We start from the raw sequence: 25,040 nt of genomic DNA, 5'->3' as shown, positions 1-25,040 counted from the left end.
TTCTGGGGGGTGTGGCGCTTACAGAATCCCCGCACTCTTCCCCAAGACATTTAAATAAAATGCCGGGGGAGCGTGCGAGGCCTCTGTATGTCTCCTACCTTCTCCCCGGCGGCTTCTGTCGGACGCGTCGCCATGGCAATGCAACGTCACATGACGTTGTGACATCAAATAATGTTCACCCTTGTGACATAAGATGGATGGAAGATTCACTTATATAATGATAAATATATATATATAATTTTTTTAGTTTTCTATGCTTCTATCTTTATGGACATGACATTGTAGATCAGGCATGTCAAACTCGCGGCCCGCGGGCCGCATGCGGCCCACACAGAGTATCTGTGCGGCCCACCCAGTGTGTCCCGGTTACGGCGGCGGTGAGGAGGATGCGGCAGCTGGTAAGTATTCTCTGTGTGAGTGAATGCTGCCAGGGGATTGGATGAAGGGCCGCATGGGTTTGAATGAAGGAGGCGGGGCTTAGAATGCCGGCCGGGATGCAGGGGATTGGTCGCAGGCAGGTCAGAGGAAGCCGGGGGCGGGGCTTCCGCTTTGTGCAGAGCACACGCAGAGTGTGTCTCTGCCTTCCCGCTCCTCTGCCTGCTGCGCGATGTCCCCCGCCGGGCGGGCAGCCACAGGGACCCGGGGTAGAGGCGCTGACCCCCCTTGCTGCTGACCCCCCTTGCTGCTGACCCCCTTGCCGCTAATCCCCCTTTGGCGCTGACCCCCCTTTGGCGCTGACCCCCCTTTGGCGCTGACCCCCCTTGCCGCTGACCCCCTTGCCGCTCACCCCCTTTCTGCGCCCCCCCCCTGCACCCTTGGCGCTCCCTTTGCCCCCGGTCCGCATGTTGCGGAAGATGGGCATGGGGGCGGGCAGTGGTGATGCGCGATCGCGAGGCTCAAAAAGCAGGCCTTTCTTCTGTCCCCCGCCCACCCCCCCCCCATCCATCCGTCCGTCGCTGTTCTCCACTTTGTGTGGGGTGTGGGGGGAGGGGGGAGTGTGTGGGGGGGAGTGTGTGTGTGGGGGGGAGTGTGTGTGTGGGGGGGGAGTGTGTGTATGTGGGGGGGAGTGTGTGTATGTGGGGGGGGGAGTGTGTGTGTGGGGGGGGGAGTGTGTGTATGTGGGTGGGGGAGTGTGTGTATGTGGGGGGGGAGTGTGTGTATGTGGGGGGGAGTGTGTGTATGTGGGGGGGGGGAGTGTGTGTGGGGGGGAGTGTGTGTGGGGGTGGAGTGTGTGTATGTGGGGGGCGAGTGTGTGTATGTGGGGGGGGAGTGTGTGTATGTGGGGGAGGAGTGTGTGTATGTGGGGGGGGGAGTGTGTGTATGTGGGGGGGAGTGTGTGTATGTGGGGGGGGAGTGTGTGTATGTGGGGGGGGGAGTGTGTGTATGTGGGGGGGAGTGTGTGTATGTGGGGGGGGGTGTATGTGGGGGGGGGAGTGGGTGTAGGTGGGGGGGGAGTGTGTGTATGTGGGGGGGGGAGTGTGTGGATGTGGGGGGGGAGTGTGTGTATGTGGGGGGGGAGGTGTGTGTATGTGGGGGGGAGTGTGTGTATGTGGGGGGGTAGTGTGTGTATGTGGGGGGGGGAGTGTGTGTATGTGGGGGGGGGAGTGTGTGTATGTGGGGGGGGGAGTGTGTGTATGTGGGGGGGGAGTGTGTGTATGTGGGGGGGGGGGGAGTGGCCCGGCCGGTGAGTCAGGCAACCACCCTCTCGACTCTCTCCCCCACCCTCTCTCTCCCCACCCTCTCTCTCTCTCTCCCCCACCCTCTGAGAGAGAAGAGAACTCAAGAGACGAAGCCTTCTCTCTCTTCCTCTCCCCACCCTCTCTCTCTCTCCCACCCTCTCTCTATCTCTCTCCCCACCTTCTCGAAGGAGAGAGACAATTAAAGGAGAGAGAGAAAGAGAAATAAAGAGTCTCTCTCCCACCCTCTTCTCTCTCTCTCTCCCACCCTCTCTATTCCCCACTTCTCGAGAGAGAGAAATCAAGAGACCTCTCTCTCTCTCTCTCTCTCTCCCACTCTCTCCACCTCTCTCTCTCCCACCCTCTCTCTCCTCCCCCACCTTCTCTCTCCCTCTCCCACCCTCTCTCTCTCCCCACCCCTCTCTCTCTTTCCCCCACCCTCTCTCTCTCTCCTCCACCCTCTCTCCCCTCCCTCTCTCTCTCCTCCACCTTCTCTCTCTCCCCCACCCTCTCTCTCTCCCTCTCCCCCACCCTCTCTCTCCCCCACCTCTCTCTCTTCCACCCTCTCTCTCTCTCTCTCTCCCACCCTCTCTCTCTATCTCCCACCCTCTCTCTCTCCCTCTCCCCCACCTTCTCTCTCTCTCCCACCCTCTCTCTCCCCCACTCTCTCTCTCTCACTCTCCCACCCTCTCTCCCACCCTCTCTCTCTCCCCCACTCTCTCTCTCCCACCCTCTCTCTCTCTCCCACCCTCTCTCTCTCCCCCACCCTCTCTCTCTCTCCCACCCTCTCTCTCTCCCACTCTCTCCCCCACCCTCTCCCTCTCCCTCTCTCTCTCCCCCACCCGCTCTCTCTCTCTCCCCACCCTCTCTCTCTCTCCCACCCTCTCTCTCCCCACCCTCTCTCTCTCTTCTCCCACCCTCTCTCTCTCCCACTCTCTCTCCCCACCCTCTCTCTCTCTCCCACCCTCTCTCTCTTTCCCCCACCCTCTCTCTCCCTCCCACCCTCTCTCTCTCTCTCCCACCCTCTCTCTCTCCCACCCTCTGTCTGTCACCCTCACCCACTCTCTCTGTTTTATCTTAACTGCACTATACCTACACCGAAATAACCTATTCTGCTTTCTTCCAGATCTGACTCAAGTTTCACAACGGGAGACATCGGAAGACAGGTAGGGAACACCTCCCCTCCAGTATAGTACCTTGAGGGACTGCGGATCAGGTAAGATCCCAGGCGGGATTGCTGCTTTGGAAATTGTTAAGAGGGGGCATCCTGACACTGGTTAATGGGTTCAGAAGTCATTCACGTCTGGCTTTTTTTTTGGTTCGGTTAGTGAGGTCAACACACACACACACACACACACACACACACACACACACACACACACACACACACACACACACACACACACACACACACACACACACACACACACACACACACACACACACACACACACACACACACACACACTTCTATGAAAATGTAAGGTTTTTTTTTTTGCGGCCCACCTAATCTTAAACCTTGTTTATTTGGCCCTTGTTAGCATTTGAGTTTGACATGCTTGTTGTAGATCGTACCTGTGTGGTGGATGCATATATTTGAATTAGTGACATTTTGTACTATTTTTTAGACTGTTAACCATTGACATTTTGAATGGTAAAAATCTGCATTGCCCTGTTATGTATATTTTCATGTCTGTATGTATATCGAGTGGGATCCTTTGCAAGATGTTAAAATGGCAGTGAGCCGGACATATCGCAAGAAAAAGTGACCATTGCTGGATAAAGATTGTGCTCGACTGGATTGCAAGGGAAATTACAAGACCAAGACAATGACCAAATGTAAAACGGGAGGATTCAATTAGGAAATGTGTTGGAGCAACAGGGAGAAGAGAGGCTGCAATCACAGTACCTGGAATATCATTTGGAAGGCTTCATCCAGCAGTGGGCCAACCCACTCCCCCTAACTGCAGTGTGTGTGCGCGTGTATTAAACACTCTCTCCCTAACTGCAGTGTGTATGTGTGTCCCTCTCCCCTAACTGCAGTGTGTATGTGTGTATTAAACACTCTTCCCCTAACTGCAGTGTGTATGTGTGTCCCTCTCCGCCTAACTGCAGTGTGTGTGTATTAAACACTTTCCCCCTAACTGCAGTGTGTATGTGTGTCCCTCTCCCCCTAACTGCAGTGTGTGTTAAACACTCTCCCCCTAACTGCAGTGTGTATGTGTGTCCCTCTTCCCCTAACTGCAGTGTGTCCCTTTTCCCCTAACTGCAGTGTGTCCCTCTTCCCCTAACTGCAGTGTGTCCCTCTTCCCCTAACTGCAGTGTGTCCTGCTCCCCCCTAACTGCAGTGTATGTCCCTCTACCCCTAACTGCAGTGTATGTCCCTCTCCCCCTAACTGCAGTGTATGTCCCTCTCCCCCTAACATCAGTGTATGTGTGTCCCTCTCCCCCTAACTGAAGTGTATGTGTGTCCCTCTCCCCCTAACTGAAGTGTATGTGTGTCCCTCTCCCCCTAACTGTAGTGTGTATGTGTTCCTCTCCCCCTAACTGCAGTGTGTATGTGTGTCCCTCTCCCCCTAACTGCAGTGTGTTTGTGTCCCTCTCCCCCTAACTGCAGTGTGTGTGTGTCCCTCTCTCCCTAACTGCAGTGTGTGTCCCTCTCCCCCTAACTGCAGTGTATGTGTGTGTGTCCTTCTCCCCCAAACTGCAGTGTTTGTATGTGCTAAACCCTCTCCCCATAACTGCAGTGTGTGTATGTTTGTCCCTCTCCCCACAACTGTAGTGTGTGTATGTTTGTCCCTCTCCCAACTGCAGTGTGCCCCTTTCCCCCTAACTGTATTGTCTCCCTCTCCCCCTAACTATGGTTTGTGTCCCTCTCCCCCTAACTGTAGTGTGTGTCCCTTTCCCCCTAACTGTAGTGTGTCCCCCCCTCTCCCCCTAACTGCAATGTGTATGTGTTTCCCTCTCCCCCTAACTGCAGTGTGTGTGTTAAACACTCTCCCCCTAACTGCAGTGTGTATGTGTGTCCTGCTCCCCCCTAACTGCAGTGTATGTCCCTCTCCCCCTAACTGCAGTGTATGTCCCTCTCCCCCCTAACTGCAGTGTATGTGTGTCCCTCTCCCCCTAACTGCAGTGTATGTCCCTCTCCCCCTAATTGCAGTGTATGTCCCTCTCCCCCTAACTGTAGTGTGTATGTGTGTCCCTCTCCCCCTAACTGCAGTGTATGTCCCTCTCCCCCTAACTGCAGTGTATGTCCCTCTCCCCCTAACTGCAGTGTGTGTTTCCCTCTCCCCCTAACTGCAGTGTATGTGTATCCCTCTCCCCCTAACTGCAGTGTGTATGTGTCCCTCTCCCCCTAACTGCAGTGTATGTCCCTCTCCCCCTAACTGCAGTGTGTACAGTATGTGTGTCCCTCTCCCCCTAACTGCAGTGTGTGTCCCTCTCCCCCCAACTGCAGTGTGTTTGTGTCCCTCTCCCCCTAACTGCAGTGTGTGTCCCTCTCCCCCTAACTGCAGTGTATGTGTGTCCTTCTCCCCCAAACTGCAGTGTTTGTATGTGCTAAACCCTCTCCCCATAACTGCAGTGTGTGTATGTTTGTCCCTCTCCCCACAACTGCAGTGTGCCAATTTTCCCCTAACTGTATTGTCTCCCTCTCCCCTAACTATGGTTTGTGTCCCTCTCCTCCTAACTGCAGTTTGTGTCCCTCTCCCCCTAACTGCAGTTTGTGTCCCTCTCCCCCTAACTGTAGTGTGTCCCTCTCCACTAATCGCAGTGTGTCCCCCTATCCGCTGTGTGTCCCTCTCCCACTAACTGCAGTGTTCCCCTCTCCCTCTAACTGCAGTGTGTCCTCCTACCCCTAACTGCAGTATGTGTGTCCCTCATCCCCAAACTGCAGTGTCCCTTACCCCTAACTGCAGTGTCCCTCTCCCCCTAACTGCAGTATGTGCGTGTCCCTCTCCCCCTAACTGCAGTGTGTGTGTCCCTCTTACCCTAACTGCAGTGTGTCCCTCCCCCCAACTTCAGTGTGTGTGTCCCTCTTACCCTAACTGCAGTGTGTCCCTCTCCCCCCAATTGCAGTGTGTCCCGCTCCCACCAACTGCAGTGTGTGCGTGTCCCTCTCCCCCTAACTGCAGTGTGTGTGTGTCCCTCTTATCCTAACTGCAGTGTGTCCCTCTCCCCCCAACTGCAGTGTGTGTGTCCCTCTTACCCTAACTGCAGTGTGTCCCTCCCCCCAACTGCAGTGTGTACCTCTCCCCCTAAATGCAGTGTGTATGTGTGTGTCCCTCTCCCACTAACTGCAGTGCATGTCCCTCTCCCCCTAACTGCAGTGTGTCCCCTCTCCCCGTAACTGCTTTCTATGTGTGTCCTTCTCCCCCTAACTGCAGTGTGCCTTTCTCCCTCTAGCTGCAGTGTCCCCCCCTCCCCTAAATAGTTTGTCCTTCTCCCCCCTAACTGCAGTGTCCCTCTCCCCCTAACTGCAGTGTGTCCCTCTCCCCCTAACTGCAGTGTCCCTATATCCCTAACTGCAGTGTCCCTATATCCCTAACTGCAGTGTGTCCCTCTCACCCTACCTGCAGTGTGTGTGTGTCCCTCGCCCCCTAACTGCAGTGTGTCCCTCTCCCCCTAACTGCAGTGTGTGTGTGTCCCCCTCGCCCCCTAACTGTAGTGTCCCCGCTCTACCCCTAAGGCCGCGTCCATAGTGCAGGATACATACATAGCTCACGCCGTAACAAATACTAGGACACCAAAATACTAGGACACCACTGCATATGTGCACAGTGTGCGGGCGCTAGCGCGTCACATGCGCTACAGGGAGAGCGGCGTTTCACAAACAAGTTTGTATTTCAAGCGTGCAGCTGGGTTACGGAGGAGAGCGGAAGCTAGCGTGTTCTACTATGGACGCGGCCTAACTGCAGTGCGTGTCCCTACAGTATATCCCTAACTGCAGTCTGTGTCCCTCTTCCCCCTAATTGCAGTGTATATGTATCTCCCCACTAGCTGCAGCGTGTATTTGCGTGTCCCTCTCCCCCTAACTGCAGTGTGTATGTGTGTCCCTCTCCCCCTAACTGCAGCGTGTGTCCCTCTCCCCCTAACTGCAGTGTATGTGTGTGTGTCCTTCTCCCCCAAACTGCAGTGTTTGTATGTGTTAAACCCTCTCCCCATAACTGCAGTGTGTGTATGTCTGTCCCTCTCCCCACAACTGCAGTGTGCCCCTTTCCCCCTAACTGTATTGTCTCCCTCTCCCCCTAACTAAGGTGTGTGTGTCCCTCTCCCCCTAACTGCAGAGTGTGAGTGTGTCTCCCCCTAACTGCAGAGTATGAGTGTGTCTCCTCCTAACTGCAGTGTGAGTGCGTCTCCCCCTAACTGCAGAGTGTGAGTGCGTCTCCCCCTAACTGCAGTGTGAGTGCATCTCCCCCTAACTGCAGTGTGAGTGTCTCCCCCTAACTGCAGTGTGAGTGCGTCTTCCCCTAACTGCAGTGTGTGTCTCGCCGTAACTGCAGAGTGTGAGTGCGTCTCCCCCAAACTGCAGTGTGAGTGCGTCTCCCCCAAACTGCAGTGTGAGTGCGTCTCCCCCAAACTGCAGTGTGAGTGCCGCATCTCCCCCTAACTGCAGTGTGAGTGTCTCCCCCTAACTGCAGTGTGAGTGCGTCTCCCCCTAACTGCAGTGTGAGTGTGTCTCCCCCTAACTGCAGTGTGAGTGTCTCCCCCTAACTGCAGTGTGTCTCCCCGTAACTGCAGAGTGTGAGTGCGTCTCCCCCAAACTGCAGTGTGAGTGCGTTTCCCCCAAACTGCAGTGTGTGAGTGTGTCTCCCCCTAACTGCAGAGTGTGAGTGCGTCTCCCCCAAACTGCAGTGTGAGTGCGTCTCCCCCAAACTGCAGTGTGAGTGCGTCTCCCCCAAACTGCAGTGTGAGTGCAGCATCTCCCCCTAACTGCAGTGTGAGTGCGTCTCCCCCTAACTGCAGTGTGAGTGTGTCTCCACCTAACTGCAGTGTGTCTCCCCGTAACTGCAGAGTGTGAGTGCGTCTCCCCCAAACTGCAGTGTGAGTGCGTCTCCCCCTAACTGCAGAGTGTGAGTGTGTCTCCCCCTAACTGCAGAGTGTGAGTGCGTCTCCCCCTAACTGCAGTGTGAGTGTCTCCCCCTAACTGCAGTGTGAGTGTGTCTCCCCCTAACTGCAGTGTGTGTGTCTCCCCCTAACTGCAGAGTGTGAGTGCGTCTCCCTCTAACTGCAGTGTGAGTGCGTCTCCCCCTAACTGCAGAGTGTGAGTGTGTCTCCCCCTAACTGCAGAGTGTGAGTGTGTCTCCCCCTAATTGCAGAGTGTGAGTGCGTCTCCCCCTAACTGCAGTGTGTGAGTGTGTCTCCCCCTAACTGCAGAGTGTGAGTGCGTCCCCCAACTGCAGTGTGTGAGTGTGTCTCCCCCTAACTGCAGAGTGTGAGTGTCTCCCCCTAACTGAAGTGTGAGTGTGTCTCCCCCTAACAGCAGAGTGTGAGCGTGTCTCCCCCTAACTGCAGAGTGTGAGTGCGTCCCCCCCTAACTGCAGTGTGTGAGTGTGTCTCCCCCTAACTGCAGTGTGAGTGTGTCTCCCCCTAACTGCAGTGTGAGTGTGTCTCCCCCTAACTGCAGAGCGAGTGTGTCTCCCCTAACTGCAGAGTGAGTGTCTCTCCCCCTAACTGCAGTGTGAGTGTGTCTCCCCCTAACTGCAGAGTGTGAGTGCGTCCCCCCCTAACTGCAGTGTGTGAGTGCGTCTCCCCCAAACTGCAGTGTGAGTGCGTCTCCCCCTAACTGCAGATTGTGAGTGCGTCTCCCCCTAACTGCAGTGTGAGTGCGTCTCCCCCTAACTGTAGTGTGAGTGCATCTCACCCTAACTGCAGTGTGAGTGTGTCTCCCTCTAACTGCAAAGTGTGAGTGCGTCTCCCCCTAACTGCAGTGTGAGTGCGTCTCCCCCTAACTGCAGTGTGAGTGTCTCCCCCAAACTGCAGTGAGTGTGTCTCCCCGTAACTGCAGTGTGAGTGCATCTCCCCCTAACTGCAGTGTGTGAATGCATCTCCCCCTAACTGCAGTGTGAGTGCATCTCCCCCTAACTGCAGTGTGAGTGTCTCCCCCTAACTGCAGTGTGTGAATGCATCTCCCCATAACTGCAGTGTGAGTGCGTCTCCCCCTAACTGCAGAGTGTGAGTGCATCTCCCCTAACTGCAGTGTGTGAATGCATCTCCCCCTAACTGCAGTGTGAGTGCGTCTCCCCCTAACTGCAGAGTGTGAGTGCGTCTCCCCCTAACTGCAGTGTGAGTGCATCTCCCCCTAACTGCAGTGTGAGTGTGTCTCCTCCTAACTGCAGTGTGAGTGCGTCTCCCCCTAACTGCAGAGTGTGAGTGCATCTCCCCCTAACTGCAGTGTGAGTGTGTCTCCTCCTAACTGCAGTGTGAGTGTGTCTCCCCCTAACTGCAGTGTGAGTGTCTCCTCCTAACTGCAGTGTGAGTGTGTCTCCCCCAAACTGCAGAGTGTGAGTGTGTCTCCCCCTAACTGCAGAATGTCTCTCATAACTGCAGTGTGTCTCTCCTAACTGCAGAGTGTGAGTGTGTCTCCCCCTAACTGCAGACTGTGAGTGTGTCTCTCCTAACTGCAGAGTGTGAGTGTGTCTCCCCCTAACTGCAGACTGTGAGTGTGTCTCTCCTAACTGCAGACTGTGAGTGTGTCTCCCCCTAACTGCAGACTGTGAGTGTGTCTCCCCCTAACTGCAGACTGTGAGTGTGTCTCCCCCTAACTGCAGAGTGTGAGTGTGTCTCTCCTAACTGCAGAGTGTGAGTGTGTAGTATAATTTCATCCTTCTTCTTCTTCCTCCCGTCACTAATAATATACATGGTGCCTCAGCTCGCACTGGAAATCACACTAGTACAACAAACAGACACGCAGACGTGTGTGCTCCGTACACACGCCTGAGGCGGTTCCCATGGGGTGACTGTTATAGAAATACAGATCTTCCTTCCTGTCCCTTTAAGGCACCTGCCACTAACCGCCTCCGTGAGAACTAAATCCTTAGCCCCGCCCCTCTATCTCTGACTGACAGCAGGAAGATCCAATGAGTAAGAAGACCCTTTTGCTGTCGCCCAAGGCAACCAATCAAAACGCAGCCACGTTGGAGGTCGGGGACGAGAGGGAGCGAGGGACAGACCAGCTGTGAACCTAAAAGAGACAGCTTCAGAAAGAGGTGAGAATCAAAGAGACAGCTTCAGAAAGAGGTGAGAATCAAAGAGACAGCTTCAGAAAGAGGTGAGAATCAAAGAGACAGCTTCAGAAAGAGGTGAGAATCAAAGAGACAGCTTCAGAAAGAGGTGATAATTAAAGAGACAGCTGCAAGATGCATCATGAGAGAGAAATAACATCCAATAGACAGCCTGACACTCACCGAGGTGAAAGAGGAGGCTTGTAAGAGACTGCTAGCCAAAGGGAGGCTTGTAAGAGACTGCTAGCCAAGGGTAGAGAAAGCAGCAGATGAGACATAATGATACATATCCCCCCTACACACAGAGAGAGACCGCCTCAAAGAGACACCCCTTACATGCACAGTAAGGCTGCGCTTATAGTGCCGGTGACAGCGCTTCAAAACAAATGCATTGCTGCCGTCGCGTGCGCTTATAGTAAGCGCGATGCGACGGAGCGACGGCTTGGTCGCGATCGCTGGAAGTCATCTCTCTTTGATTTTTCCAGCGACAGCAGCCTGACGTCGTCGGCACTATAAGCGCAGCCTGACGTCGCCGGCACTATAAGCGCAGCCTGACGTCGCCGGCACTATAAGCGCAGCCTGACGTCGCCGGCACTATAAGCGCAGCCTGACGTCGCCGGCACTATAAGCGCAGCCTGACGTCGCCGGCACTATAAGCGCAGCCTGACGTCGTCGGCACTATAAGCGCAGCCTGACGTCGCCGGCACTATAAGCGCAGCCTGACGTCGCCGGCACTATAAGCGCAGCCTGACGTCGCCGGCACTATAAGCGCAGCCTGACGTCGCCGGCACTATAAGCGCAGCCTGACGTCGCCGGCACTATAAGCGCAGCCTGACGTCGCCGGCACTATAAGCGCAGCCTGACGTCGCCGGCACTATAAGCGCAGCCTGACGTCGCCGGCACTATAAGCGCAGCCTGACGTCGCCGGCACTATAAGCGCAGCCTGACGTCGCCGGCACTATAAGCGCAGCCTGACGTCGTCGGCACTATAAGCGCAGCCTGACGTCGCCGGCACTATAAGCGCAGCCTGACGTCGTCGGCACTATAAGCGCAGCCTGACGTCGCCGGCACTATAAGCGCAGCCTGACGTCGCCGGCACTATAAGCGCAGCCTGACGTCGTCGGCACTATAAGCGCAGCCTGACGTCGCCGGCACTATAAGCGCAGCCTGACGTCGTCGGCACTATAAGCGCAGCCTGACGTCGCCGGCACTATAAGCGCAGCCTGACGTCGCCGGCACTATAAGCGCAGCCTGACGTCGCCGGCACTATAAGCGCAGCCTCATGCAAGATGAGGAGAGGTTTGAAAAGGGTTACAGGAAGAGGAGAAAATGACAACTCATTTGATCAATAGGAGGGGTTATAGGGAGGGGTTATATGGAGTTATAGGGAGGGGTTATATGGAGCAATAGGAGGAGTTATAGGGAGGAGTTATAGGGAGGGGTTATATGGAGCAATAGGAGGAGTTATAGGGAGGAGTTATAGGGAGGGGTTATATGGAGTTATAGGGAGGGGTTATATGGAGCAATAGGAGGAGTTATAGGGAGGAGTTATAGGGAGGGGTTATATGGAGCAATAGGAGGAGTTATAGGGAGGAGTTATAGGGAGGGGTTATATGGAGTTATAGGGAGGGGTTATATGGAGCAATAGGAGGAGTTATAGGGAGGGGTTATATGGAGCAATAGGAGGAGTTATAGGGAGGAGTTATAGGGAGGGGTTATATGGAGCAATAGGAGGAGTTATAGGGAGGAGTTATAGGGAGGGGTTATATGGAGCAATAGCACTAGTTATAGGGAGGGGTTATATGGAGTTATAGGGAGGGGTTATATGGAGTTATAGGGAGGGGTTATATGGAGCAATAGGAGGAGTTATAGGGAGGAGTTAAAGGGAGGGGTTATATGGAGCAATAGCACTAGTTATAGGGAGGGGTTATATGGAGTTATAGAGAGGGGTTATATGGAGTTATAGGGAGGGGTTATATGGAGTTATAGAGAGGGGTTATATGGAGCAATAGGAGGAGTTATAGGGAGGGGTTATAGGGAGGGGTTATATGGAGCAATAGCACTAGTTATAGGGAGGGGTTATATGGAGTTATAGGGAGGGGTTATATGGAGCAATAGGAGGGGTTATAGGGAGGGGTTATATGGAGCAATAGGAGGGGTTATAGGGAGGGGTTATATGGAGTTATAGGAGGGGTTATAGGGAGGGGTTATATGGAGTTATAGGGAGGGGTTATACGGAGCGGTTATATGGAGCAATAGGAGGCGTTATAGGGAGGGGTTATATGGAGCAATAGGAGGAGTTATAGAGAGGGGTTATATGGAGCAATAGCACTAGTTATAGGGAGGGGTTATATGGAGTTATAGGGAGGGGTTATATGGAGCAATAGCACTAGTTATAGGGAGGGGTTATATGGAGTTATAGGGAGGGGTTATATGGAGCAATAGGAGGGGTTATAGGGAGGGGTTATATGGAGCAATAGGAGGGGTTATAGGGAGGGGTTATATGGAGTTATAGGAGGGGTTATAGGGAGGGGTTATATGGAGTTATAGGGAGGGGTTATACGGAGCGGTTATATGGAGCAATAGGAGGCGTTATAGGGAGGGGTTATATGGAGCAATAGGAGGCGTTATAGGGAGGGGTTATATGGAGCAATAGGAGGAGTTATAGAGAGGGGTTATATGGAGTTATAGGGAGGGGTTATATGGAGCAATAGGCCTTGTCCATGGTGAGCGGGAGTGCGACCGCGGGTCTTGTCTCCCGCCCGCTTCCCTCTGTCGATTGATGGACTGCATTCAAAGAGCAGACACGGGCGATGTGGAGGCGTGTCGGGGGAGTGGCCGTGACATCACGGAGCTGGTTCGCCCTTATTGGGCGAACCGCTCACGTGATCCGGTCGTCGCACGTCAGAGACAATTTTGTCTCGCCACGCATTGGTCGCCACGGCGCACACATGCGCATAGGCATCCATTGGTTTCGATTTGTTGTGAGCGTTGCAGCTCGCGCCGTCGGAACAACTATGGACGCAGCCATAGGAGGTGTTATAGGGATGGGTTATATAGAGCAATAGGAGGAGTTATTGGGAGGGGTTATATGGACAGGAGGTATTATAGGGAGGGGTTATATGGAGCGATAGGAGGAGTTATGGGGAGGGGTTATATAGAGCAATAGGAGGAGTTATTGGGAGGGGTTATATGGACAGTAGGAGGTGTTATAGGGAGGGGTTATATGGAGCGATAGGAGGAGTTATAGGGAACCGTTATATGGAGCAATAGGAGTTATAGGGAGGGGTTATATGGAGTAATAAGTAAGGTGACCAATCGGGACACATTTCGCGCATGCGCAAATTGCCGGCCGCGTATGAGTAATAGGTGCTTGCTAGCCGGTCGTGCGCATGCGTGATTGGAAATTGCCAGCCGCGCATGCGCACGAGCGTCCGGAATGAGCGTCCAGAAAGCACAGAAATAAACTGGTACTTTTTTTTTTTAAAGTTGGGACCCAGGCCAAAGTCCAAAAAACTGGGACTGTCCCGGTTAAACTGGGACGTTTGGTCACCCTAGTAATAAGGCTAGGTCCCTGTTGCCTGCTGCATGGCGTGCACTGCAGGGACAAGAACTGCCCCTCAATGGGGCCGGGCCTGCTACCTACTTGGCCGCTGTGTGGCGAGATTTTTCTGAAGGCAGTAAAACTGGAGATGGAGCGCTGGCCACACCCCGGGCGGTTCAGCCAATGAGGGCGAACCGGCTGGGTGACATCATGGCCGCATCCCCCTCCCCCCCCCCCCCTGCCATGGCCACCCCGTTTTTTTCCCCCTTACAGCTCTGTACAGAATGGGGAACAGAGCTGCACGTACTGTACCCCGACAGCGGAGTCGTAGCCTAAGAGGGGTTATATGGAGCATTAGGAGTTATAGGGAGGGGTTATATGGAGCATTAGGAGGAGTTATAGGGAGGGGTTATATGAAACAATAGGAGGAATTATAAGGAGCGATAGGAGGAGTTATAGGGGGTGGGTATATGAACCAATAGGAGTTATAGGGAAGGTTGTGTTTTGGCTTATTGTCTACCTCAGGGGTGTGCAAACATTTCTGCACTCCTCCCCTGCTCGCACCCCCCTTCTTAAATGTCTCCAACATCATTTAATTTAAATGCTTTGGGGAATAGCGCAGGGCCTATGTAACCGCCATGCTTTCCCCCCCCCCCCCCCCTGGAAAATTTTGCACGCACCCCTGTTCTACCCCTCTGTCTTCTCTGCAGGTCGTGATGAGGGGTCTGTGGTTGATTCTTGGGGGTCTTGTGTCACTGCCTCCCTACTCCTCCACAAGCCAGGCTGTGTGTGACTACCAGACCCTCATTGGAGATGATGAAAACTTCTGCAGGTTAGCGGGGATGCAACAGCCTGCGTGTCTCTGGCAGGGAAGAGGTTCATGGAGCAATGCTCTGCAGTCCCGGGGAGGGAGGAGGTTATTGGAGTGATGCTTGGCATATCTGGCAGGGAATGAGGTTAAGGGAGCAATGCGCTAAAGTCTCTGGCATGTGAGGGGTTAATTGAAACATTTGCAACAAAGAAATGGCCATGCAGTGGTCTCAGACTCTTCTAATAATATCCAAAACACTGTCAATCCTGCTGCTTGAATTTCTCCTGTGATCAACGGGGCACACTAGAGAACAACAAACATACAAAAAAAAGCACATAGAAAGACGGAATCCGTTATAAATATAAACACTTTATCCGAGTAATAAACAAGTTAAACACTTACATTGGTAAAAATAAATAGTAGCACATCATGTTGAGAAATTCCCTCCGACACTTAGGACGGGATGGTATAGCTAGATGACCAAGCAAAGGTTGTAAGTTGGTAAATAAACCTTTATGTACGGAACCCAAACAGTATCCTGGCTAACACTATGGAGCTCCTCGCAGCTTCCTCGTGGGCGCGGGAAAACGTCTGGCATCGGCAACGTGATGACCTCGATACCTCTACTTATTCTGGGTTAATGACTTGGACTAAGCTGTCCGTTGTTAGTGGATCAATGATTCATCATTATTATGTATATTTGGGGTGCATTGTTATTCATGGTTGTGTTAATGTGTCTTGTTGTAAATTGTGTTTTGTGATAATTGTTTGTTTTGAACTTGGATGGCCAATTAGCCAATTGGATCTTAATAGAATAGGAGGGGCTACAGTGGTGTGTATATATATGACAGCCCCATGATCCGTAGACCTAACCCCTGATGAAGTGTATGTGATGCGAAACGCATAGAGGTATCGAGGTCATCGCATTGCCATCGTCAGACGCTGTGACGCCAGACGTTTTCCCGCACGCACGAGGAAGCTGCGAGGAGCTCCATAATGTTAGCCAGGATAATGTTTGGGTTCCGTACATAAGGTTTATTTACCAACTTCCAACCTTTGCTTGGTCATCTAGCTATACCATCCCGTCCTAAGTGTGGGAGGGAATTTCTCAACATGATGTGCGACGTTTTTTTTTTTTTTTTTAACCAGGGTAAGTTTTTAACTTATTTATTACTCAGATAAAGTGTTTATATTCTTTTTTTGTATGTTAATTGAACAATGCGGGGGAAGAATTACAGGATAATTATTGTGAAGAACTCTGGCAGTTTATTAGCACATACATCTAATCTCTCTCTCTCTCTCTCTCTCCCTCTCCCTATTTTTTGTCCCTTTCTCCTTCTGCCCATCTCTCCCCCCCTTTTTCCCCTCTATCTTATCTTTCCTTCCCTTTTTGTTTCTTTCCCCCTCTCTCTTTCCTCCCCCTCTCTCTTTCCTCCTCCCCCCTCTCTCTTTCCCCCCCCCCTCCTGTCTTTCCTCCTCCCCCCATCCTCTTCTTTTCTCCCTCTCACTCCCCCTTGCTCTATTTGCAGTAGAGACCTGCACGTCATATACCCTGACATCGGTGATGTGTCCTGCCTGTATATACCCGACTGCTTTGACTACCCAGAGAGCCTGAGCAAAGTCTGGGGCCACCCAAGGATCAAATACGCCAAGTCCCAGCCGGTACTACCACACACAGGGGCAAATCAACAGGGAGGGTGAGGGGGATGGGCAGCAGTATTACTCCTCCGAGAAAGATGGTCATTATACTTTTGACCTCATATCAATATAGAAACCAGCCATGTGAGCACATGGGTGCACATTCAGGGACAATAAAGAATACGAACCATATGTTCTAGGCACCACAGCTATCTCTCGCTTGGTATTTAGTTAACACCCTCACGGAATCAATGGCTGGCAAGACGGTGATGTCCGTGCAGGTAGGATTGACCTACAGTAACAAGGACATATTGAGCTATTTAAATATGAATACGTTATATTTTGTTATATGGAGGGGTTATATGGAGCAATAGGAGGAGTTATAGGGAGGGATCATATGGAGCATTAGGAGGAGTTATAGGGAGGGGTTATATAGAGCATTAGGAGGAGTTATAGGGAGGGGTTATATAGAGCATTAGGAGGAGTTATAGGGAGGGGTTATATGGAGCATTAGGAGGAGTTATAGGGAGGGGTTATATAGAGCAACAGGAGGAACTCCTTTTTTTTGTGTTTTTTTTAATTGAAATTTTTTTTCCTGCATTACATTTCATAGAAAATTTTTAAACACAAACTGCACATTATGTACAAACTTATACTATATCAATATTAACTCAGCATTTGTTCCAACCTTTCTCCTCTCAACAGCACATTCACATTTCCTTTATACACATTTTTAATTTAAACCAAATAAGAGCCTTGACTGCTACATTAATAGCTGCTACCTTTAAAGGATTCATTTATAAACAAATAATACTTTTTCTTTTTCCCCACATTATACCCCAATGACCGAAACCCCTTAGTGGCCACCGAAGGTGGGATCATGTCTGAGTCTGTCCATATGGAAAGTCTGTCCCTATGGAAATATTCATATTATGCTCCTCTTCGGATAAGTTAAGTTCCTCTACATCATCAGGTTCTTCAGCTCTTGAACCCCAATCCTTCCTAAGAACAGAAAGACGATTATTTACAGGCACCTGAAGAACCTTACAAGCAGGACCTGTAGAAAGTCGAAGAGTCCCTCCAAGTCTTTTTACTGTGCCCTTCTTCCTTCTTTTAGCCAGTATCCAATTCTGCATTCTGTCTTTATCTTTATTGCCCACCAGGATTACACTCTTGGTAAATTCATCCACTGTATTCTCAGGTTGTTTTCCTGGAAGTGAGTTTAGGGAGGTTTCCTCTAAGGGATCTTCTAATATTCCTTGGGCCATGTCAACACAATCTGTAAACTCTTCTTCCGCCAGTAGATCTGGGCGAACTCCGTCCGCAGGTGAATCTGGGTGAACTCTGTCCGCAGGTGAATATGGGCAAACTCCTTTCCCAGGCTGATCTGGACAAATTATGTCTACAACTTTCAAGGCGCGATCATAAAGTGCTTCATGTTCTTCAAAATCCACTTCCTACTCCCATATTCCTGAGATATTTTGCCGTGCATCTGAACAACTCCGATATGAATGTCCAAATTTAACACATAAATTACATTTGATCTTTGTACAACTTGCCCTCTTGTGGCCCAAGGACTGGCACAAGTTGCACTTTAGCACATCACATGTATTACTTACTGTAGTGCCCACGGTTATTCTAACACAAACCAGTGGCTATCGCCAAAAAGACCCAGGTACATGCTGGATACATGCCTTAAACTAGATCCAGCATTTCTGCATTGATTAATGGCCCATCAGATTAACAGCGGGGGTCCCTGGCAGTCCCTGGCAGTCCCATTCAAACTGAATGGGACTGCCATGTACCCCTGCTGTGTTAATCCTATGGGTCATTAGTCAATGCAGAAATGCCTTAAACTTGCCTTTAACTAGCCAGGTTACACCCAGTTTATACCCAGAATGTAACAGGGCTAGTTTTTTTTTTTTTGTAACAATTTTTTTATTGGACACGTTCACATATTAATGTACATACAGAAATGTCATGAGCCCATAACATTTCAACTCAATACAATCATATGTAACCGGGCTAGTTTAAGGCAAGCTTTAGAATACTCGTGGTCTCGTCTGTAAGTGTGGCTGAGCCACATCTATGGCACAAGGTTGACTGATCATAGTAAAAACCGTTTCCTTTTGCTCTTCCAATGAAGACAGAGTTGGGCAGATGTTTTGTAACATTGCCATGTCACAAAAGTCTGACTTGTACTTTCCAGCCTCCTATCCAAATGTCCTCTACATCCATGATTCTTGTAGGTGGAGCTAGTACTTCACATTGTTTGCCAAGTCATATCAGAATATAGGATATTGGGACTGATTCGTGTCTGAAGAGAATTGTTACAGACTTTGTTTCCGGTTTAGACACAGGAGTAGCTACAAAGGACTTCCTGTTACGATTGTGCTCACCACAAACCGGGACCGGACCGCGCGGCTGAGGTGGGGTTATATAATCACCGACCTTAGTCCGCGCAGACTGATCTGGAGTGCGCAGTTCGTAGTCGTACATAGCAGGGTCAGGATTGGAGAAGGCAGCATCGTCGTTATTCAAGCAGGAGTTCGGCAACAGGTAGTCAGAAGTTCCCCGATGTTCCCCGCTTCTGCTTAGTAGCGTGAGCGCGGGAGTGGCATCTGCGTGAGGAGCGGGCTCGGCGCATGACACCGGTCTCAGCAGGGGGAGACAGCAGGCTGGCCGAAGTACACTGCGGGGCAGCGTTGGGGAAAACCAACGCTTCAGCACAAAAGTCCAAAGCAGGACTCGGCGTGGAGAATAGCAGCAGACCTCAGGAAACGAAGGGTAACCTCTGCTAGGGGAGAATGCAGCAGGTACCAGGAACCAGTGCTGGCTAAACAACGCTTCAGCACAGTAGTCAGGATCAGGCCTCTGCGTGGAGTGTAGCAGTAGACCTCAGGATACTCAGGAAACAGGCCTCTGCATGGAGATAGCAGCAGGCCTCAGGCCTCTGCATGGAGATAACAGCAGGCCACAGGATACTCAGGCCTCTGCATGGAAAGTAGCAGCAGGCCTCGGGAACTCAGGAACTACTAACGATAGTAGAGAGGATAGTACACAAGGAGACAAGCCAGGTGGCTTGTGGCAGAGACAGTAACGTCCAGAGAAGGATTATGCTCGGCAGAGAGGGATTGTGGGAATGCAGTACTTAAAGGCCAGCGGGCCAATCTCAGGAGGAGGGTGTGAAGGCACTGCTCCAATGACTGAGTACAAGGCTAGGTTGCAGTGATAGCCCGCACAGCTGCTGTTGATTGCAAAGAGCGAATTTAGTGAGAACAACAGCACCCTGCAAGGCTACGAGAAAAGCCAGGAGTGGATTCCTCACACTTCCATAATTCAGTGTTTTTAATACTGTCATATCTTGTCCAGAAATAGTCCAAAGCCTGAGATCTCTTAAAGCTGACATCATACTCACAAGAACCTGGAACATGGATAAGTGCATACATTTCATCTGCTCTGAAGCCCAAGGATTCTATTAATAGATGTCTTCCAAATAAAAATCCTGTCAGGATTCATCTTCTCTCTGCCTTTATACCTCAACTTTACCACATTTCTCCTTTTCAAAGATTGAGCATTTCTGGCCACAGCACTTACAAAGGATCTCCCACTCCAGGCTGAATGAGGTGCTGTATGAGCTGGGGTTACTTTAATACCATTACTTTGCTTTACACCAACTTCTGATTGGACCACTCTTTTTCCAGGAACTATCTGCATAGAAATAGCAATTTCAGTCTCTACAACCTTCATTTCACTTCCAGGCACTACAGGGATAATGCTGGCTCCATTGCTGTTGATTACCACCTGCTGTTCTCCTCTCTCAGGGTGAATCACAGGACCTGCTAATGAGCAGGGGGATGGTTCTGTAAGTCCGGATGAGCATAGGTTCTCTGGCTCACTACTTTCAGGTACAAACTCCATTTCCAGCTGATCTCCTCCTAGAGCTTCTAGGTTCTTAGGCTGAGTCCATAGAGACTGCAGCTGTGCTGAGACTGAGGGAAAGGGGGTGCTTTCCCTGGCCTTACTACGTGCACCATCAGGTGGCGTGTCTATGGGCGGATCCAGCGCTCCACCGATTTTAAAAGTAAAATTTTATTGCGCCATACACAACGACCGTTTCGACCTTAGTAGATCTTTCTCAAGTGAAAATGCCTACTAAGGTCGAAACAGTCATTGTGTATGGCACAATAAAATTGAACTTTTAAAATCCATGGAGCGCTGGATCTTTCCATTTATTCAAGACTGGATGATTGTTACAGGTATCCCTTGAACCAGCAGCCCCGGTAATACTATTATGTATATGATTTATGGTGTGCAGCATATTAATAATTTTGTGTCTATGGGCGGGCCAGTGACGTCACAGAGCTGGTTCGCCCTCATTGGGCGAACCGCTCACTGAACGGCTCTCCGCTCCCCTCAGCGCTGAAACTCAAATTTTTCTGTCTGCTACGCCTCCGCACGCCTGCTGAAGCGTGCGCGGGCCCCTGCTAAAGCCGCTCTCATTGCGGCTGCAGGGGCTCACTGACCAGCGTGAGCGCGGCGCAGCGCGGGTCAACGACTAAGCGCTGACCATTCCCGCGGCCTTACTTTGCCGCTCTTCAGAATTCTTTCTAATTTCTTTAACTTCTCCCCGCGTAGGAGTCTGAGACAACCTAATATCACAGGTGTCTGCTGCTTTCTTTGCATGCAATGGGCTTTTAACCAAATCTTCTGCTATTGATCCCTGAGATGCTGGAAGCTCTAGAACAGATCCTTGCTCAGAGTCTGTTCCGCCCTGAGGTGAGTCCCCTTCCCTGAAGTCTTTGGACCCTATTTCAGGGCTATTACCTTCTTCTGTAGAAACCTTTAGCTGTATGTCCTTTGCTTTGCTTTCTTTAGCAGTTTTACCCTTTGGGTTTTTCCTGGCAGTTGATTGATTTAAACTGTCAGAGTTTTCCTGGGCTACGTTCTCTGTTTCAGCCTCTGTTTATCTTTAGACTTCACAGCCTTGTTCTGGGATCTAGTTTCTCTCCCACTTTTTTTTAGGCGTCTCCAAACTTCTCTTTTCTTGAGAACTTTTGATGTGACTCTTACTAGAGTACTGGCTTCTTGTTCCACAACCTGAATCAGTGCCTTGCTCTGCAATTTGCTCTGCGCCCTGCTTTGCACCCTGCTCAGCACTGTGAGTTAGCATTTCAATTGTTTTCAAAAGGGAACGTTTCTGTTTGGCTGGACCCACCGTTATTTTAGTAATCTCACGCAGATCTTGTATTTCCAACTTGCGCCCCCTTCTCCCATATCTGTAACATTTCTTTCATTCAATGTTTTCTTCCTCCAACTCTGCTTTTCTTACAGTTATACATCTGCAATAAAGTTTGGTTCTCTTCTTCCTTAAGCAGGTTCTGTTCTGCTCTTTCCTTTTTCTCCAAACTCTCCTGTAATTTGCAATCAGGCTCCCCAAGGCCTACACCACTGCTGCAGGCTGCAGACTCTCCTACTTCCATCTCCACCACACAGCCACCAACCCCTGGGTCTAAGGCCATCCTGGCTCCCCTGCAGGAGCTTACCTGCAGCCCATCCTGGAGGAGTTATAAGGAGGGGTTATATCGAGCAATAGGAGGAGTTCTAGGGAGGGGTTAAATGGAGCATTAGGAGGAGTTCTAGGGAGGTGTTTATATAGAGTATTAGGAGTTATAGGGAGCAATAGATGTTGGGGTTCTTCGGCGTAGTTATTTGGAGCGGCAGCGAAATTACCTACTGGTCCTTCTGTCACAGAAGGAGATAACTAATGTGAATTGTGCGACTTACATTTTTTTGCAGCTCAAACAATACACTTTTTTTGGACTGTTTTTAGCTTTTACTTTTTTGAGTTCACTCAAAATAATAACGTTTGCTAATCAGATTTAGTAATTGAGATTTGTTAGCTCTTAGGGACAACAATTCTTTTTAAAATGTTTTTTTTTTTAAATGTCTGTTTTAGTTATTGTACACTGTTTTCAGGGAAAAATAAAGGGACCCCTTTCATCATATCTTCTATATTTCTCGCTCTATCCCCATGAAATGCGCACAATTGTAGGTCGGTTATAAGAAGCACAATGTAGACAATCAACTGATGTCACTATATTATATGAACAAGAATCAGATACACCGCGGGAGGTTCATGTTCATTAAACGAGAAATAGGAGTTTTTCCTTCATAGCTCATACATGTGTTAAACTGTTCTAATCTGCAACACAAAGATTACTATAAAGTTTGAGTTGAAAGTATTGTTCACAATGTCCTCCTGCTGCTGAAAAGCCCGCCCGGAGACGAGAACGTCACTGTCTGATTGCATAATTGATAACGCGTTGCTCCAGCTGCTCCCACTAATGAAGGATATGTTGTTTTATGAATTTGTTTTTTCAGTCGTCTCAGCGACCGTCCTTCATCAGGACGCATTTTATGTAACTGTTTCCCTATCGTCCTTAGCATGACGTACACACAATGGGGGGTTAAGCCCCTCCTTCCTGCATGTTAGGACTGCCTTTGCCAAAGCAATTAAAAGGCTCCTCCCACCAGAGATCCCCAGTCGTGTTTTTCTCACTTGCGTGTGTCGATGTTTCTTTTAACAGGGCGAAATAATTGGAAAAGTATATTAGACAAAGCTTACTCCATGATCCTGTCACTCGGATAATGGAGGTCTGGAAAATGCATCCACCTTGACTCTGTCAATCCACTTTGGCGCGTATACCGGCAACACTAATGAGGATCTGATGCAGCCTTGGGGTCTGGTCCATCTGCTTCAGCACGTAATACCAATATTCCCCTGCTTGATGTCTAATGCAGACTCCATAACCTGATCCCTCTGCTACAGAGTACATACCAGCAAAGTCCTCTTGTTGGGGTCTGATGTACCCTCCGTGATCTGGTCCTTCTGCTGCGGCAAGTATACCAGAGAAATCATCTGATCGAGGTCTGATGTATTTCTGGATCAAGATCAAGGCCTACGATGATTTTTTTGGCCCTTGGAAAGGTTCTATGCCTCTCTTTAGGCTGTGCTAAACTCACGGAAATACTTCCGGTCAACCGGAAGTGTGATTGCCGGAGCCGGACGTGACTTTTTATCACCAAAGCGATCCTAAGCCGGGACTTTATCTTCAATGCTCATGGGAGAAACATATAAGGTCAGAATTACCCATTCTTCCTTTGTTTATAGCTGATAACCAGTTGCTTCTTTAGTGCTGCTTCCCTTAAAGGCTTAGTGTGCCTACCCCGTGATTTGTTATTTAAGAAATTGTAACTATGAATAGAGTGTGAATGATTGATTATAAGACAACTGATGGGAGATATCTTTAGACTAAAAGGTTTCTAGGTAACTTATGACATACAGCTGTTTTGGGACGACTGAAGAAGGGCCAGCAAGTGACATTTGAAGGCGATGTAACCATTTCTGATAATACGCTTGAGCTCCTTGAATCATTGATTCACGGGAGCTAGAAGATTTTTCCAGAAAGACACATGATACCATATTCGGTCATGGTGCTGGGAGAAGGGGGACTGACTAAAGGACTATTTCTTGTATAAAAGATTGACAGACTAGTTAGATAAGACAGCCAGGATATCAGAAGGGGAAAAGATGAAAGACGAGGCAGAAGGTTTCCACCAGGAAAAGGAATTATACGTAAGGTCTTTGAAAAGAACATAACTTATTTAATCTCACTGCCATTTATCTGCTGTTTCTGAATGTAAGTAATATCTTCGGATAATAAACGTTTCTTTTGTGTGCTAAAGCCGGAATGCAGAGGTTTTTTTTTATGCCATTGTTGAAGATACATAATACAGTACATTTTACATGTTACCTCCCCACAAAAAGGAGACCACATAGTTTTGTGGAAGTAAAATAAGGTCACGGCTTTATTTATTTAAACAACCTTTGAAAAAATGAAAGTACCACCCAGTCGCTAGTCCCTAAACCCACACATAGTTGTGAAACGCGATGGGTAATGGGTTAATGCAGGAGTGATCCTGAGTTTCCCCAGCTGCTGGTCGATCATTCCATGACATCTTCCAAGAAGGCTGGGTCCAGGCACGCGACCGGCGTGGAGAAGCAAGTCCACGGAGCAGCACTTCTGCAGTGTATTAAGCAGACCAGCCGAGATTCCAGCATCCTTATTGCTACCCTATGCTATACCTGCTTATGAATTAGCACCTTCTAGTGAGTTGGACTCTAATTTTTACCATCTTTGAGATGTCAAGAAGTCATTTTTTTTATTAACAGATTTTTATTAAAAGTTTTTTTTTTTTTTCTGTAAGTACTTTTGGTTCACTAGTGAGTCCATTATTTCCTATCTATCTATCTATCTATCTATCTATCTATCTATCTATCTATCTATCTATCTATCTATCTATCTATCTATCTATCTATCACTATATTCACGTACCTTCACTTGCTCTAAATTCTCAGTTAATTCGTTTTTGGACTACCACCAAAATTACAACAATTGTGTATTCCTATCCCCTGAGGTATTATACCATGTGTATGTCTACTCTCTTCCACATGACCATCCCACATGAACCACTGAGAAGATTAGCACTCCATTAGCAGACCGCAATTGGAAAGATTGCCAGTTGATATTCCAATTTTTCCTAAGCACCAGCTAGAGTCCTTTTCTGGGCCTGTATGCAGACTAGCAACTAGCATGGTGGAAGACCTTTGCTGAGGAAATGCTCAACACCCAGGTCCCCATAAGTTGGAGCCCAATTACCTAAGACTTGGGCCGGGGTACAGCCCAGCCGCATAAGTCTGCACCTCCTGCCATGCCCAATCTTCCAGTGGCACTCCTACGATGAGGCCTGACTGCATAAATTAGCGCCTCAGTTCTTGGCGTTTCCTGGCACCCTTAAGCTGACTTGGCTGACAGTTCCACCACCCACAGGACCCATTAAGCTTACTGGGGACAAACATACAACACAAGCTGTGACCCTGCACTGTGATTGCTTATTGCCTGCAGCGCTAAACTGAGTTTCCTGATAAAGATGTCTAAACCCTCCTGTTTTGTGCAACCCGTCGCTCATGTGCCAATATGTGTTTGATCTTCGCACTATATGTGTCTCACTACCTATCCTTTCCAAGAGAGGATGAGCTTACTATGTTTACTTTTTTCCTGTTTTTCTTAATTCTGTCCCAGCTG

General features: G+C 49.9%; 3 protein-coding genes across 4 annotated transcripts in view; 2 read left to right on the top strand and 1 right to left on the bottom strand.

Moving 5' to 3' along the window:
- Positions 1–3,951, bottom strand: part of RHOBTB2 (Rho related BTB domain containing 2) — a 76,856-nt gene extending 72,905 nt beyond the window's left edge. The window contains exon 1 of the mRNA XM_075601478.1: positions 3,586–3,951. The gene's annotated coding sequence lies outside the window, so the exon portion shown is untranslated. The remainder of the gene's footprint in view (positions 1–3,585) is intronic.
- Positions 1–25,040, top strand: part of LOC142495691 (ankyrin-1-like) — a 538,760-nt gene that overhangs the window by 291,791 nt on the left and 221,929 nt on the right. The gene's annotated exons all lie outside the window — the stretch shown is intronic.
- PEBP4 (phosphatidylethanolamine binding protein 4) overlaps positions 9,893–25,040 on the top strand; it is a 115,008-nt gene continuing 99,860 nt past the window's right edge. Inside the window, exons 1-3 of the mRNA XM_075601476.1 lie at positions 9,893–9,914; positions 14,153–14,274; positions 15,783–15,915. Of these exons, the coding sequence (XP_075457591.1) occupies positions 14,159–14,274; positions 15,783–15,915 (249 nt within the window). The 5' untranslated portion in view covers positions 9,893–9,914; positions 14,153–14,158. The remainder of the gene's footprint in view (positions 9,915–14,152; positions 14,275–15,782; positions 15,916–25,040) is intronic.

This window comes from Ascaphus truei, chromosome 5 (genome assembly GCF_040206685.1).
Source record: "Ascaphus truei isolate aAscTru1 chromosome 5, aAscTru1.hap1, whole genome shotgun sequence".
Taxonomy (NCBI): Eukaryota; Metazoa; Chordata; class Amphibia; order Anura; family Ascaphidae; genus Ascaphus; species Ascaphus truei.
This window is presented reverse-complemented; position numbering and strand designations above follow the sequence as displayed.